This window comes from Sinocyclocheilus rhinocerous, unplaced genomic scaffold (genome assembly GCF_001515625.1).
Source record: "Sinocyclocheilus rhinocerous isolate Xijiao unplaced genomic scaffold, SAMN03320098_v1.1 scaffold85, whole genome shotgun sequence".
Taxonomy (NCBI): domain Eukaryota; kingdom Metazoa; phylum Chordata; class Actinopteri; order Cypriniformes; family Cyprinidae; genus Sinocyclocheilus; species Sinocyclocheilus rhinocerous.
In genome coordinates this window covers 680,168-698,208 of record NW_015649998.1, presented here as the reverse complement: position 1 = coordinate 698,208, position 18,041 = coordinate 680,168, and the positions used below count along the sequence as shown (strand labels likewise).

The 18,041-nt window shown below is 38.2% G+C and overlaps 2 protein-coding genes across 2 annotated transcripts in view; one reads left to right on the top strand and one right to left on the bottom strand.

Moving 5' to 3' along the window:
• Positions 1 to 1,946, bottom strand: part of LOC107711021 (keratin, type II cytoskeletal 8) — a 7,153-nt gene extending 5,207 nt beyond the window's left edge. Inside the window, exon 1 of the mRNA XM_016515922.1 lies at positions 1,668 to 1,946. Within this exon, the coding sequence (XP_016371408.1) occupies positions 1,668 to 1,946 (279 nt within the window). The remainder of the gene's footprint in view (positions 1 to 1,667) is intronic.
• An 8,121-nt stretch (positions 1,947 to 10,067) lies between these two features.
• Positions 10,068 to 14,417, top strand: LOC107711062 (keratin, type I cytoskeletal 18-like). The gene is made up of 7 exons (XM_016515977.1): positions 10,068 to 10,815; positions 12,363 to 12,445; positions 12,655 to 12,811; positions 13,192 to 13,356; positions 13,435 to 13,560; positions 13,651 to 13,871; positions 13,957 to 14,417. The coding sequence occupies exons 1-7, from the start codon at positions 10,378 to 10,380 to the stop codon at positions 13,985 to 13,987; spliced, it is 1,221 nt and encodes a 406-aa protein (XP_016371463.1). The 5' UTR covers positions 10,068 to 10,377; the 3' UTR covers positions 13,988 to 14,417.
• Positions 14,418 to 18,041: the final 3,624 nt, after the last annotated feature.

The following is an 18,041-nucleotide window of genomic DNA, read 5'->3' as shown; positions in this document are numbered from 1 at the left end:
GTTGCTTTGCATCGCGCCGCGTAAACATAAAACCTTGTCTGCATTTGTGATCGGAGAAATGACAAACAACAAGCCCTACTCTACACTGCCCAAAAAACTCGCTTTAAATATAATTTATAAAAACTCTTTAAATATAAAAAACTTACTTACAGTCTTTGAGTCAGAACAGCCGGCATTGTAGTCTACTCTACCAGGATCAGGAAACAGTCCTCCATAAAATGTGCTGCACACATCTGACTATTTGGGTTGAAGTGTTCTGGAACAGTGTTGTAAATACAACTTAACCACTGATTTCTAGTCGTGTCCATTTTTGGAAGGCCAAACAAAGTAGTTTCGCTTTCACAACGAAACACAATGTCACACACGGCGGGCTAGAGTGAGCAGAGGCCGGCGGCTAGAGTATGCGGAGGCCGGCTTGAGTGAGCAGAGGCGGGCGGGCTTAAGAACGGCACGGCCGGCGGATTCGACGAAGGAGCGTCCGGCTGGTTTGCGGCAACCATATGTGACGACCCCGGGCTGGACTCCGCTTCGTCCACGGTGAAAGCCGATCCGGCGATCCACAGCGCTAAGTTGATGTATTTCCTCAGCGACCAGCACGGATCAGCTCTAGGCATGACGAAGCGGATATCGTCCTCTTTTGGAAGACCAAACAAAGTAGTTTCTCTTTCACAACAAAACACACAGCGTCTTCACGACATGGCAACAACAATACTACAGCGAGAATAAACGTTACGCCTTCTTTCTTTGCGTGAACATTTCGGCGGTGTTATGCAAATCTTCGCACATCGTGACGTAGACATGTGGGGTGTGTTAGAACGAGCCGTTTTAGGTAGGTGTGGCTGACTCTTAACTTTTATAAAGAATATCTCTTTGGATTTGAGACTTTAGTCTTTGCAACTTTACACAACTTTACAGATCTTCTTTATGCACCAAGAGCTTGTAACACTTCAAAGAGAAAGGAAAAATTGAAATCGCATCATATGACCCCTTTAAAATCAATCCAGTGTATACAGAGTTGCAGAGAGTAAAAGTAATGTGTGTGTGTGTGTGTGTGTGTGGGTATATATATAGAGAGAGAGAGAGTAAAAGTAATATGTGTGTGTGAGTAAAAAAAAAAAGTAACAGACTGAAAAAGTATATATATATATACTTTTTCAGTCTGTTACTTTTTGTTTCTTTCTAATTGTTTGTGAAATTTACATTTTGCAATTTTTGAGTGAAAATTGTTTCTACGCTAATTTTGTGCATTTTTACTAATGAGTTTTTAAATGCTTCTTAATGTGCAAAAGTCTCTCTGTGCTTTATTGAACAGATTATGTAAGTTCAAAGCTAGTTGTGTGTGCTCTGATAGGTGAGTTTCTATAAAAGCATGTATAAGGGAGTGGCCATTGCACCAGGTAGTAAACTGATATTGCCCAAAAAGCGACAAAGGTGTGTTTATGACAGAGGGTGGACATTGTCCCTTCAGGTTAGTCAGTCAAGTGGGGGTCCTGATAAAATATGACACAGATAGAACTGGGCCTACTGTTATCACAATCACATCACTTCCTCACACCAGCATACGAGCCACACTTGCAGGTCCAAACACAATACATTTCATTTGATGTGAAAAATAAGGTCCGCACAAAATGTTAAAAAAAGACAGGATGAAAAAGGAGATAACCTACTTTATCAATGAATGAAACAAAGCGGTTGTTGAGTGTCTTGATTTCCTCTTTCTCCTGAGTCCTGATGGCCTGGATGTTCGGGTCAATCTCCAAGTTCAGAGGTGCCAGAAGACTTTCATTGACCTTTACAGCTGTAATTGGAGAGCATATGGCTGGACTGGAGCCCCAACCTTCTCTCGAAACCATCCCTGAACGAGTGAGGGGGGTCCTCCTGTTCCTGCTCACACTTACGGAGGAGTGACTGCTGAAAGACTTCACGGTTTTCTTGGAGTTCAGCATCTCTAGACAACACAGCCGTCAGAGTGAGAGAGGACAGAGAGTTGAGGGGTTGGAAACTCAAAAGGTGGGATGGCTGTCGTTCCCTCAGACTCTTATATCTAGTGCAGGGAGTGGCTCAAGGCCAGCTTATTGGTCAAGAAACAATTTTCAAGATATGTATGGAGAATTATGAGGTTGAACGTCCAGAGGACAATCACACTGTTATACATTAACTGCTTCACTTCGATCCCTGAGCAAAGGGGAAATTCTCAGAATACTCCAAATCTTACAGTACATATTACTTTTAAGTTCAAATCTGAACATGCTAAGACACCATGAAGCATTTCTACTTTTTACTTTACTTTTGCATCCTTAAATGAAATCAAACTGCAACAGCAGATCCAGGCTCAGCAAATAAGAGAAAACTAATTAAAGACCAGCCAAAATATTAAGAATTATTATAACTGCACAAAATAGTGTATAATGTTTTATGAGTGCATGTAACCATGCACTGCATGAGTATATTTTGCATATTTTGCAATTTCTATATCCACCCAATAATTAAATGCTGACTTGAGCCCCGCTATCTACAGCAAAAATGCAAAAGCAACTACCCTTTAAACTCATTACATGGTCTAAAGTAGCCTTGTAGCCTCCTCCATACGTTTGTCCATTGGTTGGTCATATATTGTACTTTTCTGGAGGGAAAGGCATGGGCTGATCTGTCTAACTTGTACATTGTTGTAAAGATAACAATCCAAGACTTCACTGCTGGGTACGTATTGCTGGCTTTCAGCCATCTGAGTTGCAGTCATCCTATTGCAACCAAACCTTTCTGTGTGACCTCCACACTTTAAAATAATACACACTTCCTCAGTACGCAAATATACTACGTTGATCAAAATATCTGCATTATTAACATCATAGTTAAAGGGGTCATATGATGCGATTTCAATTCTTCCTTTCTTTCAGTTCCCATCACGTCTTCTTCCTCCTCTTCTGTGGAACCCATGCAGCTCGGATACACTCACCTGTCTCAAGAGGAGCGAGAGCGCCGAATCACTCAATGTCTGTGTCTCTATTGCGGCCAAGCCGGCCATCTCGGGGCCTCCTGTCCCACACGACCGCCTCTTCGTAATCCCTCTGCGGTGAGTCCTTGCATTCAGGCACATCACTCCAGTACATGCATAAAAGTACCCATAACATTATCCATTGAGGGTAATAACATATCTACCTCAGCGCTATTGGACTCAGGGGCAGCGGGGAATTTTATGTCACATGAATTCGCTCGACAACATAACATTTCTCTAATCCCTTGCAATTCTCTGCTGGCAGTGGAGGCGCTAGATGGACGTCCTCTGGGTGAGGGAAGGGTCATGCACACCACCGTGGACTTATGTTTGGAGACCGGGACCCTTCACAGGGAGAGCATTCGTTTCTACATCATCACTTCACCACATAACCCAGTGATTCTTGGACTTCCCTGGTTACATTGCCTGTTTGATTACGATTTCAATAAATCTGCAGATGGATCCTCACTCTGTTGACGTCTCATTACAGTATGTGAGGGGCGTAACATTTCTGTCTCACGCTTGAGATATTCGGCCAATCACAACGCATTGGATAGCTGGCCAATCACAGCACACCTCGCTTTTTCAGACCGATGAGCTTTGTAAAAATCGACGCGTTTCAAAAAGGCGGGGCATAGAGGAGAAACAATAATGTACAGTATGTGGAAAATAATGTGTTTTTTTAACTTTAAACCGCATAAACACATTTCATTACACCAAATAATGTTCTTTTTAGCAGCATCATATGACCCCTTTAAAGAAACAACAACTTAAGAGGAAAGTCTAAAAAAAATTTTAAACTGTTTTTCAATTGAAAAAAATCCATACAGATTTGTAATATAATTCATTTAAATTAAGTACCTAAATGGAATTGCATTACATTCCTAATAGCATTACATGAATATATGTTCTTTTGAACAAAGAAAAAACATTTTGATTTTTTCAAGATATGTGATCTCTAAACTATGAATCAACAGGAACGACATTATTAGAGATTATAAGATTATAAAAGATTATACTCCTGGATAAAAGTGCCTTTAAACTAAATTTGGCAGCTTCCCAAAGATGTGCAATAATATAAGAAAGACTAGCCTAAAAGGTTATGGCAAACACATTCAACATTTGGTATTTATATTCATTAGGTGTGTTATGTTCATGCCAAGAGTGATTTATAGGCAAGAAGTTTGTGTACTTGTCATAAAAAATGTCCTGGCATCTTTTATTCCCCCTTTTCACTGTAGGCAAATTTCAGTTCTCCTGTTTTAATACAGGTTAATGCAAACTAAAGACAGCTAAATCACGTTTTTTTTCCTTTGCTTTTTTAACTGTCTTTTTTCTTGCTGAAGGAAAACTGACAGAATTGGTAGAGTGATAGCAAGTGGCTTGTCGTAACATAGAACTATTCAAATTGGACACTTACATTGTAGACAGACAGTAGTAGACGTGGTGCTCGTTTATAGTGAAGATTAGATATAAAAGTGCAATGACTGTTACTAGCAGGGCGGATTCTCTCCTCTGGTCAGACAGACTCTGAAGACGAATTCAAGCTGAACTTAACAAACATCCTGTGTTCACATGAACATATGTGATAAGACATGACAGTTTAGACATGAAAAATGCAACAAATATTGCATTTTACAGGAATATTGCAAGTTATTAACAGTATTGTAATTACAAAGCTGAAAAATCTTGTAATTTAATATTGTAAAAAAGATTACAGCATAAATGGGGAAAACATGGAGAATGAGCATAATATGGGTATAGCCTACTAGATTTTTATATTTTTATTCTCTTATTCAGCAAAACTGCTAAAAGTTGATCAAAGATTTCCATTTCACTTTTCTAGTCATCAAAGAATCCTGAAATATAAAGCAGCTCAGCCTGTTATCAACATTGATAATAATAAGAAATGTTTCATGAGCACCAAAAAAACAGCATATTAGGATTATTTCTGAAGGATCATGTGACACTGAAGTAATGATTGCTGGAAAAAAAAATCACAGGAATAAAATACATTTTAAAATTATATATATAACACAAGATAATGAAAAAATCAATAAACAAAGTACAGCACAACTGCATATCTGTTCTTTGGAAGATGCCACGGTAAAGGAGTAAATACGGTTAGTCCTGATATGTGTCAGACCTTTAGTCACCTCTCAAAAAAAAAAAACACACAGCCACTTAAACTAATAAATGATTAAAATCATAACATGGATAAATGGGAGGAGTGAGAAGGGCAATTAATTATTGATAAGTACAATGACTTATGAATAATATAATAATTATTGATTAATAATATAATTATCTTAATGATAGTTAGTAAATTTCTTCTACTCATAAATAAATAAATAAATAAATAAAAGGAGAATATAAAATAGGGAAATACACAAGAAACCCACAGTTTTCCATGAAGGTTTTCTACCACTTCATGTTCATTCTGATCAGTGACTCCTGGAATGCATGTCACTCACTTTCATATGAGTCGGTGTGTAGTGTAACATGACCAAAAACAAGCCCAAACCAGCAGCTAACTAGGTGACCTGCTGTTGCAGGCTTGAGGCATGAATTTTGCAGAGTATAATTCTGGTAATTCAACAGAGTACCCTTCATGCACACTGCCTGTATTCCTGTAATAAGAAAAAAGGGTGTGGTGTCCTGCAGGCAAAAACAGGTGACTGTCATTAAAACGGATCTTTAAGCAGGAGAATTGCACCACAACTGGTTTCCCTTTTGGGGCACCAGGGGGTAAATATAACAGCATTAATGAAAAACAATTGGCTCGTGAGTGACAGCAATGTGAAAGCAGGCATAACATCTGTTTGCTTTTGGATAAATGTTTCACAGAATGAGAAAGTCTTCTTTGTAAGTACAAGGTGCTGGAATGAAGGAGGGAGTTGTTTACATAAACAGTACTCAGGTAAGTGGGACTAGAAACAGACAATGAGGTGTTGTTATATTTTAATAGGCTTAAAAGACAAAGACGAATAATTCAACCTACCACATCCATGTATCACTACGCCACAGTGGGAACGGTTGCAAAACTGTGAATTACAGTAATAAAGAGAAATTGAGAAATTTCAAACAATCTGGAATAAAAAAAAACGTAAAGTTGGATGACTGCAAATGTTGAATTTCAACCAGCATTAACTGAGAGAAATGTAGTGTAGAGTGTAAAGACAGTGAGCTCTGAAGACGAACACAGATGCTTTACAAAGGTTTTGAAAACCGTGCGAGAGCTGAAATGGAAAAAAGCTGAGTAAAAACATGTGCTAGCGGTAAACTAATTACATTATGTCAAGACTGTTTTGTGTTTCCAGTTTTGGCGGTTTTTAGCACTCCCTAGTGGCTGAGTTTGGAATTGCACCATGTCTACAGAACACTGACAGCAGAATGAGAGTTGAAGGGCTTCTGGTTTAGATCAAGAAATCAAGGTTTGGCTGGTTAGCAAGGTTTAAATAACTCTTGTAGGTAGATATTACACTATTCTATGGGCAAAAGCATCTTTCTCCATCGACAGGAATTCAAAGTAACTAAAAAAAATTTCACAAGCAGCGCAAGTATTTCATGAATCTGTAGCTGCTATAGTGAAGGGAGTGGGACTGTGTATACTCTTGTGGTGCCAATCATTGTTGTCAGGACATAATTTTCCTGAAGCTTCACCCACTTTTACCTTTTCTTACCAAATGAATCATGAAAATTATTTCTAAATCTGCTGAGAAAATCTATGTGGCATGTCACAGGGTGTGTCTATCGCACTAATCCATCATAACAGCGAGTTTACCTCACCCCAACCAATCACAGCCTTCTATCTTTACCTTAGTCTACAGCCACACAAAACAAAATCTCAGTGACATATTATAAATACACATAAATGTCTTTACAGTATATCAACAACTATTTATGTTGAAATAAAAGATTCAATTTTAATTGTTTATGTATGATGTTTTTAGTACACATTTGTAATTAGTCATACTACCGCTTATTTCCTTACAGAGATGTAATTACACTATTCATAGTAAAAACAGTACCATTTTGAAATATTTATTCAACTTAAAATATTACAGTATTTTAAAATATATTACAATAGCCATTATTCCAGTCTTCAGTATCATATGATCCTTCAGAAATCACTGTAATATGCTGATTTGGTGCTCAAAAACATCTCTTATTGTTATATAAATGTTGGAGACAACTGTGCAGCTTAATATTTTTGTGGAAACTTTTTCCCCCCAGAATTCTTTGATGAAAAAAATGTGAGAGAATAGCATTTTTATATTATACATTTGAGCAATTTAATGCATCCCTGCTGAATAAAAAATACCAAAAAGCACAAAAAACTTTATCCCTTAAAACAGAGTACATACAGCTAAAACACATGCTAGCATACAAACAATGCTGGAGTGAGAAAAGAGAAATCCGATCCCAGTTTCCCTTTACTGAAAGATTCAGCTTTTCCTTTCCTTGTGCTTTCCATTATTCTATTTCATTCTCATTTTCCTGAGAGTATTTGAGTTGCAGATAATGAGAGGGTAGCACAGAAGGCGAATGTATGGAAATTATTAAAAAAAGACAAACACAAAAGAGTAATAAAAAGTTGAGCTGAATGTGGTTGCCAAGGACATTTATTTCGCTCTCTCTACAGCCTTTCGTGCCAATTTCATCTAGATTCTTCTGGAAATGGGTGCAACTCGAATAAAAATCCACCCTTTTTGAGTCTGTTAAAAAATGCTGTCAGATTTTCATAAATATATTGATGGTCAATTTGAGTCTATTATTTAAGTAACAAGCCACTAGTTTAAAACACTGCATTCATGTAACTGAGAAATAAAGCAATACAGCATGCATGTTTGTGCGTGAGAGAGAAAGAAATAGAAGGAGTTTAGGAGTGGGGGAGGTCACATGTGGTAAAGGGGGCAGGGTGGTGCAAATATCTTCATTCTGGAGTGTGACTCACTGTCCCTTAGTTTTCCTGCTCTTTTGGCACTCTTTTCTTCTCTGTCTGCTCACTCTCTGCCAGCTGTGTCTGCCAACTTTTCATTGGACTCTTCATTTGTAAACCATTAATGTGTTGGCTTGTCTGTGCTCTGCAGACCTTATCCAATACACGGCAGATCTTTATCCAGACATGTGTCATCCACTAGGCTACTGACCGGAAATAATTCAATAATGACGTGAGAAGAGACTGTAAACAGGATTTCTTGTGATCAGCTTTCTATCCTCCTGATTTAAGTGATGCATCTCAGTATGACTGTTGTTGATGTGCACAGCACAGTTTTGACTAACCACAAGAAAGGAAATGAAAATATTGCTTAGAAACAGACTAGTACAACGAAACACACACACATGGTAGCCATGTGTATGATTGAAACAAACTGCTCTAGCTGGAGAGCATGCAGGAGACTTAAAGCATGAAGAGAGAAGAAAAAAGAGGGGCTTGATCAAACCATGAACTTTTTTCCTGCAGGGCAGTCTGTGATTTGTATTCAGAGCTCCCGGAAATCATGGGACAGATAACTCATCCGGTAACCAGAGCTCTCTGGAATCTATGGACACCCCATTCAAACAAAGACACTGCAGATTGTACTCTTGACACAGAGAAAGCACTATAACCACCGACAAGAGTTAGCAAAGATTCTCTTCCAAGTCAGAGAAATGTTCCACAAGAAATTAATTCAGTCTCTAAATAGGCAACCTGCTGCCTGTTACATCACAGGTATTTTAAACTGTGTATACAAGCATTTATTTTAAAAAAGTGAAACGTGAATTGTTCTTTGATGCACGTTGAAAGTTTGTAGCAAGTTACAAACACCAACTTTTTTTTTTTTTTAATGGATACAACTTAAAAAAAACTGCTGAGAACACTGAAATCAAGTTTGGATAAGCATGTTCAGAAAAGAAAGAAAGAAAGAAAGAAAGAAAGAAAGAAAGAAAGAAAGAAAGAAAGAAAGAAAGAAAGAAAGAAAGAAAGAAAGAAAGAAAGAAAGAAAAGATCAGCTTTCAAAAACCCTTTGTGCAAACTCCTCAGGTTTCTTTTACCTCCTGGGTGTGTTAGGCCTCTGGGTGTCCTGTTCTTTGGATCACATGCAGGTATTTCAAAGCAACATCTTTATTGCAACAATAAGCTATATATTATTGTTTTTGTTTTGTTTTTTGCCATTCTCAGATATCAAAACCTGTGACATTAAAGCTGGGTTCACACTATAAAGTTTTTTATAGTCTTTTATAATGCCAGACTGTTCAATATGACCCCAGTGAAAGCTTGCACAAAATCAACAATACTTTATGTTGGACTGTTCAATTATCATCTCAGCCAAGACTATGGATTTACATAGGTTTTTCCAAGTTTTGTGCTACAACAAGAGAAACCATCAAGATAATTTGATCTTAGACAGCAAAATTGTTACCAAAATTTCTATAGTTTAAACCTGGTAGAGGCAGAGGCTCACAATGTTCCTCATTTACTGAACTCCAAACACTATGACATTACCTTGAGCTTTTGCATTTATCACCTTGTTTATTTATACAACTCCCAATTTATTCTGAGTGTTGAGTCTTTATCAATGTTTTTTTTCTTCTTCACATATTTGGACAGTTATATAATTCTGAGCAAGACCTTAAAAGGCCAAAAACAAGTGAGACTATTTGTAGTACTGCAGTTTGCAAAAACATCCCAGTGAATAAACATTTAGATGCCTTAAAGGGATAGTTCAGCCAAAAATTTTAATTATCATGCTCCAAAGTTCCTTTCTTTTGTGGAACATAAAGATATAAAAAAATATATAAAAAAAATAGTAAAGTGTGGTACTTGAACTATCATTAAGGATCTAAAGTTAAAAAAAAAAAAGTTTAAATCTAGTTCACGTGTTCTTGGTAAAATGCATACATAGGTGTAGCCTGTCCCAAAGGTGCTTGATCAAAATCATAAACCATTGTTTTCTTTCTCAGCCTCTGTTCTTCTTAGTTAGAATTGTTATTTAAGCTTTCACTAAAGCACTGTGGGACTGAAAGCACATAATGAGCCTGAGCTCAGGGCTGTATCTCGTTGCAGTATGTATATGTGGCCAGATGAGCTCAAGGATTGGGTTCAGATAGAGGGAGGCAGAGGGGTGATTTTCAGGCAGAAAAGGGGGGAGAAAGGATGTGGGAAGGGCGTTAGAGATCACTGAAAAAAAGTTAGGGAAAAAATTGACAATGTGGGCAGGGTCTTAGCTAGTCAGTGTGCATGGGTGTCTGTGAGTCAGAGAGAGAAAAGGAGGAACAGAAAGAGTTTAGTCGGGGTATAAAAGCCGCACAGTTCTCTTCCTGTAGCTCTCAACAGCTGATGTCCCTCAGCATACACTCATTCTCTCGTGCAGTCAGTACTTCCTTCCTCCACCACCATGAGCTTCTACGGACCTCAGGCCTCTCACATCTCCTTTACCCGCTCTGTGCCGGTACACCGTGCTGCTAGCACGTATGGCGGGGCAGGTGGACATGGCACCAGGATCTCATCTGGCTCTTCCATGTCTCTCCGTTCTGCTCCTAGAAGTGGGGGCATTTCTTCCTCCACAGCCTTCAAGGTGAGCTCAGCCGGCATGGGTGCTGGTGCAGCGGGGTCCCTGGCAAGCGTTGCCTCTACAGGGTCCATCCTGGGCAACGAGAAAGGCCAGATGCAGAATTTGAACGACCGTTTGGCCACTTACCTGGAAACGGTGCGCCGGCTGGAGCAGGAGAACAGCAAACTGGAGATGCAGATCAGAGAGGCCCTAGAGAAAGGTGGACCAGAAACACGCGACTACAGCAAGTACAACGCAATCCTGGATGACCTGAGGAGGAAGGTGAGAGACATTGTTGGGTTTAAATGCTTTGTCTAAGTGTGTGTTTTCCTTTTGGTGGGGGTTCAATATGCAAAAGGAAGCTTTTGAGAGATTGCGAGAGCAGCCAGTTATTTATGTTAGGAGGAGGAGATACCAGATGTTTTGAATTACAGTAATCAAACTGAAATGAAGAAGCAAAACCTAGAATTAAAGTTTCACACAAATAGAAAAGAGCAATTTTATGTATTAATTTCAACAGAAAAGTTTATAATATAATAAATTATATTATATTATATTACATAAACTTGAATAAAATCCATTTACAACATAAAGCAATTTTTTTTCCAGTTTGTGTTCTGGATGTTAAACTCATGAAAACTATGTTCACTTAAACTTTACTAAAACTTTTTTTTTGCTTCTTCGTCACCCAAACCTGAGCCTTTTTAGGTCTTAAGAATGTCTTAAGCATATAAAAAAAAAGTTTTTGTAGTGTTCATGAGAACAGTTCAATGCAATAAAAATGCATGATCAGATTTCCGCACATCTCAATGGAGGGTGTGGCACACGCCCTGTTCTCTCTCTCTCCTCTTTCTTTTGTGCTTCTGCTTTTCTCTATATGTATTCTGATTATGACTGAGGGAATTCCTCAAAACCCTCCACATTTGCTTTTAAAATCTGTGCAACCATGACAACGGTCAACACAAACAGAACATTCACAATCAGTTCTAAAGCATTAGAAGAATGTTTGACCGACTACAGCCAGCTGAAACTTCCTACAGAGTCTCTGACTAGAATCATAATGCAAAACAGATGTGGGATAAGCAATTGCACACATGCTCAAGCACCCACACAGCCACAATGGCACTCTCTCGCACACAACAAGAATGCAAAAGAAGAACGCCATCATTTATAGCAGATGTGGTTGAGTCGATACATAACATTTATTGTTCCAAAATGTCTAATCTTTGCTTTAATTCCAGTTGTAAAACTGCAAAGTACAAAACTAAGCTAATAAAAAAGGTTCTAAACTAAAATAGAATGCTAACATATTTTTTTATTTAGGACAATTTCAGACAGCCAGGTCTGATAAGCAGAAGCACATGATAATCTTTAAGTGCAGGATGTGGCACACAGACAAATTTAGTATGAGTATTATTTGATCATTACTTCCATTCAAATGTTCTGCACTACACACTTAGGTAATACAATACATTTACAGATATACACATATTCTCTCTCATACAGTACATCAAATATAGCAATAATCCAAAAATAGCCTGTCAAAATCAAAAAACATCTCTTTTGTCTCATATTTTATAGTCTTGCTCAGTCAGACCATTTCATACTCCAAAGTTTCATAAGTTAATACAAAGTATAATTCAAAATCTGATTCTAGGTAATAGGTTGATTAGATAAGAACATATGTCTGAACCTCATTCCAAGAATGCTGTAATTAAAACCATCTGACAAATCGTATCTTTTGTAGAGTTACTAAAGGGAAAAAAAAGCTGAATGGATGTCAAAAACAGGTTTTGCTTGGTGAAATATGTGCTTTGTTTTGCCTGTAGGTGTTTGATGCCACTTTGGACAATGCTCGTCTTGTTCTGCAGCTTGACAACTCTCGTCTGGCTGCAGATGACTTCAGAGTCAAGTCAGTTTTCATTATTGCACCACATAACTTAAAAATACATCTTGTAACTTGGTATCGAAGAACATGCTTCTGAAAATGTGCCCATTTTTAGAATCACAAAATAGACATAAATCTTCAGTCTGACAGATGCTTGATGGAGGACTGTTGACATGCACACAGAAACATTTTAGTGCATTACTTGAAAGACTGTTTTGTGTGTGTTATTATAGGTTTGAGAATGAGATGGCCATCAGGCAGTCCGTGGAAGGAGACATTGCAGGTCTGAAGAAGGTCATTGATGACACCAACGTTGGTCGCCTGAATGTGGAGGGTGAAATTGAGTCCTTGAAAGAAGAGCTTGTTTTCCTCAAGAGAACCCATGAAAATGTAAACAACCATTGCATAAGAGCCACTTAACACTAGTTGCATGAGATTCACACACAGAATGAGATTCTCACATCTCTGAATAAGCTTACGGACTCCATGATATTGTTTGATGAGCACAGTTTTCTTTCTTGTGTTGATGTATTATCTTATTAAAGTAGAAATTTGGAAAAAATTGTCAGTGCATGCTAGCATATAGATGGATTTATAGCAGACATAAACTAAAATATCAATTTTGATAGGGCCTTTAAATTAATCACAGTGAGTTTTTACTTCCACAACATGCTGACATCTTCAAAATGCAGGAAAAGTCACTATATTACTGAAAGGTATAATTTCATACTCTAAATGTCTCAGATTTTCTTTCTGTTCAACTTTGACAGGAAGTTGGGGAGCTGCGAAACCAGATTGCCCAATCAGGTGTTCAGGTGGACGTTGATGCACCGAAGGGGCAGGATCTGTCTCAAGTAATGGAAGACATGAGGGCTAACTATGAAAAACTGGCACTTAAAAATGCAGACGACCTCAAAATGTGGCACGAATCCCAGGTACAGAACCACCACATAACAATAATTTTGCTTTTATTGAACTCCTCCAAGCAAATCTAACCAACTCTTTCTCCTCAGATGTCAGAAGTTCAGGTGCAGGTGGCTCAGAACACAGAAGCATTACAAGGTGCACAGATGGAGATGAATGACCTACGGCGGCAGATTCAAACGCTAGAAATAGAGCTTGCATCCCAACAAAGCCTGGTAACGTACACATGCACACCATATTATGAAAGTGTTAGATTGTTGCATTTTTAATAAAATTAGAAGTTTATCATGATACTGTCTTTATAGAAAGCATCGCTTGAGGACACACTGCGGAACACAGAGCTACGTTCAAACGCAGAGGTGGAGAAGTACAACACCATCATACTGCAGTTTGAAGCTGAGCTGGCACAGCTGAGGTCAAAGATCACAGAGCAGGGTCAGGAATATGAAGCCCTGCTTAATATGAAGATGAAACTAGAAGCGGAGATCAACACTTACAAGAAACTTCTAGATGGGGGAGACTTCAAGTAAGAGATCAAATATAACTTTAGTTGTTGTATTTTCCAGTGTTTCATATATATTTACTGAGTCTACTTTCTTTTTGTTGTTTAGGCTCCAGGATGCACTTGGTGGCCGAGAGTAATATTACAGGCAGCGATCTTGAAGAGCAGACCACAAAACAAACTTAACATTTTAGATAGCATGCACATGGAAACCTGTGGTGAATCTTTGTCATTTAAAAGTCCCCTTTCTCCTTTGTCTAGACTACAATTTATAGGACACAACAATTTCAACATGATGTCATTTGCAGGGTAATTGCTTTCTGTCAACAAAGCCTGTTTCACCCTACACTCTGACTTTACACAGATGTGCAAGTTACAGAACAACAAAGGCAGCTTTTAGAACATCAGTTGTGCATTATGAGTCTTTATAATACATAATTCCATGTCACTGCACAAATTATACAGTAAGCTTAACTATTACAATGAAATGTGAAGAGAAATGTGAACTTCTCAAAGCAATAATGAAATAAAAACATGCTTTCTAAGTAAAATTTGGAGTCAAGCAAACATGAACAGACATCAAAAATCTTTTAATGGTTTCCTCTTGTAAATTGCATGTTTTGTCCACTAGGGTTAACTCTTAGTGAGCATAAGAGGGTCATAGGATGGTGTATTTCACACAAAAAGTCAATAAAAGCAAAGTTTCATAGCTACTGCTCATTATTCTGTCTTCAGGCAGGACAAAATTATTGTACACACATTTTAAAATAAACTAGGAACTATTTCCCAGTACCATTTAAAGGGTTGCATTCGCATTCACACCGACAGTGTGTACTAAGAAGTGACGTAAGCCGGTCGACAGCGACGTCATTTGTGCGCGGCGTTCAACAACGGAAACAAAGAAGAACAACATTAACAACAGGAGGATGTAGGACGCTGTGATATGAAGAAGATAGGGCAGAATTAAAGGCACAAATGGATGAACAAAGCATTACTCTTGAGCATTTATTAGGGAAAGCATCTGGGAGAATACACAATTTATTAATGTTATTTTTGAAAAACACTGGGTTAAGTGAAAGAATTTAATAGGAATTTTTTTCTCTCTCTCTCTCTCTCTCCCCACCTCTCCTTTGATGTCAGTCTAATACCCACACTCCAGTCTAGTAGGTGGCGGTAATGCACCTTTGAGATGAGTTGCCCACCGCCATTAAACCTGAAAGAAGAAGAAGAAGGACGCTGTGATCGGAGCTGTTTTTGTTGTGTCTCGCGGGTTTCACAATAATGGACATGGAAAGTCGACGTATACGTAAAGCGATTGAAAGAACGGAAAGGAGGACTAAGAATCTCCAACGACAACTGGCAGTGCTACATTTGCTACAAGTGCCTGCACTTCAGCGTCCGTCCATCTATCGCTGTTCTCCATACTTGCGAAATAAGTTGACACAATGTTTACAGTATGTTTACACAGCGTTTTAAATCATGGCGGGTGAGGGCGTTTTCATACGCGTTTGGCCAATTCCATCCTCCTGTTGTTAATGTTGTTCTTCTTTGTTTCTGTTGTTGAACGCCGCGCACAAATGACGTCACTGTCGACCGGCTTACGTCACTTCTTAGTACACACTCTCGGTGCGAATGCAACCCTTTAAATAGTACTGGGAAATAGTTCGCGCAAAATCGTCCCAGTACTTTAGTACTGTACATTTAATTCTGGAACTAAAGCGGTGCGAAAGGCCCTTAATTTCTCGAAAAAGGCAGTACGGTACTAAAATCGCACCCAGTTCCGGCGGTGCGAAAACGCCAAAAAGTGGGTAGTTCCACAATTAGTTCTGGTACTATGAAAATGTTCCCGCGGTGCGAAAGGCCCTCATGTTAGCCGTTTGAAGAGCTGTGAGGACCATCTGGTTCCTCTCCAATAAAAACATATTACTACAAATCCATATGAATTCTAGTCTATCAAACATTTAATTTTATCAATAAGAAATTAAACCGTATTAGTACATGATATCATGCTATGTGCTAATGTTCCTAAGAAGATGAAGCATAGATAAATCTGGAAAAGTGGCTGGGATTTGTTTACTTGACTTCCGCACAATGAGCTAATGCCATGACAGCTAATTAGCTTGCTGAAGATCCATTGCTTGGGCACTGTAAGCCTCCAACTAAACCGATTAGCAGCAAAGCTTAGGTGGATTGATTTTGAGTTCTCCAAACCAGATTCAGATCATGTGAATTGCTACAAAAGTGCCATTTCTAATTCTAATAAACAAGATAATTCTTTGATGACAGTCCCTAAATAAAAATAAAACTTTGGCATCACAAAGCAAGGTATTTTGAAATATAATATCACAAATAATAGTCATTTACATTGGGGCTAATCAGTTTTTAACAAACCACATTTTTTGTAACATTCTGACACACTAAAACATTCAGAACGTAGAAGTTATTTTACAGCAACAACGAGTGTGTTTAAACTATGAGATTTTTTGGGACACATTAAACTGATATCTGGTGAATTACTGAAAATATAGGCTGTTAACTGACATATTTTAATGGCTGATGGTATATTATCAAATAAGTCTAAAATACCTGAAGTAAAGCTGTTAGCGTTCCCATTCATCTCAATGGCAGTTGCTAGCTAGTGCATGATCCACTGTAAGGATGCAACCTGGAGGCTGCCATTTTTGCTACAGGAACATTTGTCATGTGACTGATCACCTGTCAAAGGCAATTGGGAAATTGGGGAAAATGTGAGTGTATTGGAACAAACTTTTTTTTTTTTTAATCTGAGGACATCTCCTGGACAGGAACAATGCTGCACAACCAAATATTGCTATAAATTTGACATACTGAAATACAGAGCAGCAGTGTTTAAAAAAATGAAAGTACATATGGAATCATTTGTTTAATTAATTTAACAAAGAAGCTCTTTTTTTCAAGCGGTCCAGTGAAGGAAATGACATGAATGACATCCTATTTCTCTGCTTTGGGTTGTAGGGTAATTAATGTTCCACAAAAACTCCAAAACTTCCATAATATGAGCGTTTCTAATATGAGTTTGCAAAAACATTTCTACAGCTGAAAATTTCATGGTAATTAAGAGTAATTTCCCTTTAATTTAAATGAGACATATTATGCCCCTTTTTACAATATATAATATAAATCTCTGGTGTCCCCAGAATATGTCTGTGAAGTTTCAGCTCAAACGTCTCCACAGATAATTTATTATATCATTTTAAAAATGCCTATTTTGAGTGGAAGCAGAAACGCACTGTTTTTCGGGCCTTTCTCTTTAAATACAAATGAGCTGCTGCTCCCCGCCCCCTTTTCCAGAATAGAGCTGCACCTTTACAGCTAGGACCTGCTAAAAACATCTGTTGTGGTTCTGATTATCATGTTTATCGCGCTGAAATCATGCGTTTTAGTTTAAACGTCTGATATACCTTTTCTGAGCGCACATATCCGAAGCACATGGGCGTCTGTGCAGCCAAAGGCAGAACAGTTAGCATATTTTGCTCAAACTTTCACCTTGGCATTGGTACACCTTTGTCGCTTACGAAAAAAAACACAATGACGGTGCTGTGGGTGTTTTACATAACATTCATGAAACTGTACACAATGGAATGCGCACATGTGAGTGGGGCTAGTGCCATCTCTAGTGGTCGCTGATTTTCTTTGGCTCAGCTGCGTGTGGATCGAGAGCTGTGTGGATTGGGCAAGGCTAAAAGGGCAGAACGAAAGTTTCAAAATTCAAATGAATCAAATAGAATAGACTCAGAAGAGACGTGAATGAATGCACGCGCGTCGCCTGATCCACAAATGCACATTTTAATCGCTACATGCACAAATTATGATACTTTAATACAAACTGTAACATTTGTATTCACAAATATGTCTCTATTTGAACAAAATGCTGCACATTAATGTAATTCTTAGCTCTGCAGACACCGGTTGAAAAGCATTTGTTTCAGTGTAGTGACGCACATTTGCAAATTTTTCAAATCATGTACACCTTAATGAATTGCATTGGGCCTTGTTCATTTGTAGTTGTGTGTGTGGGGGACGTGAAATGCTGTAAACTGCAAAAATGAAGTCTCAAAATCCAAATGAACCGAACAAGATCAACTCGAACTAGAAGTCAATTAATGCACACGTGTCACCTGATCCACATATGCATGGATTCCTTTTTGCATGAGC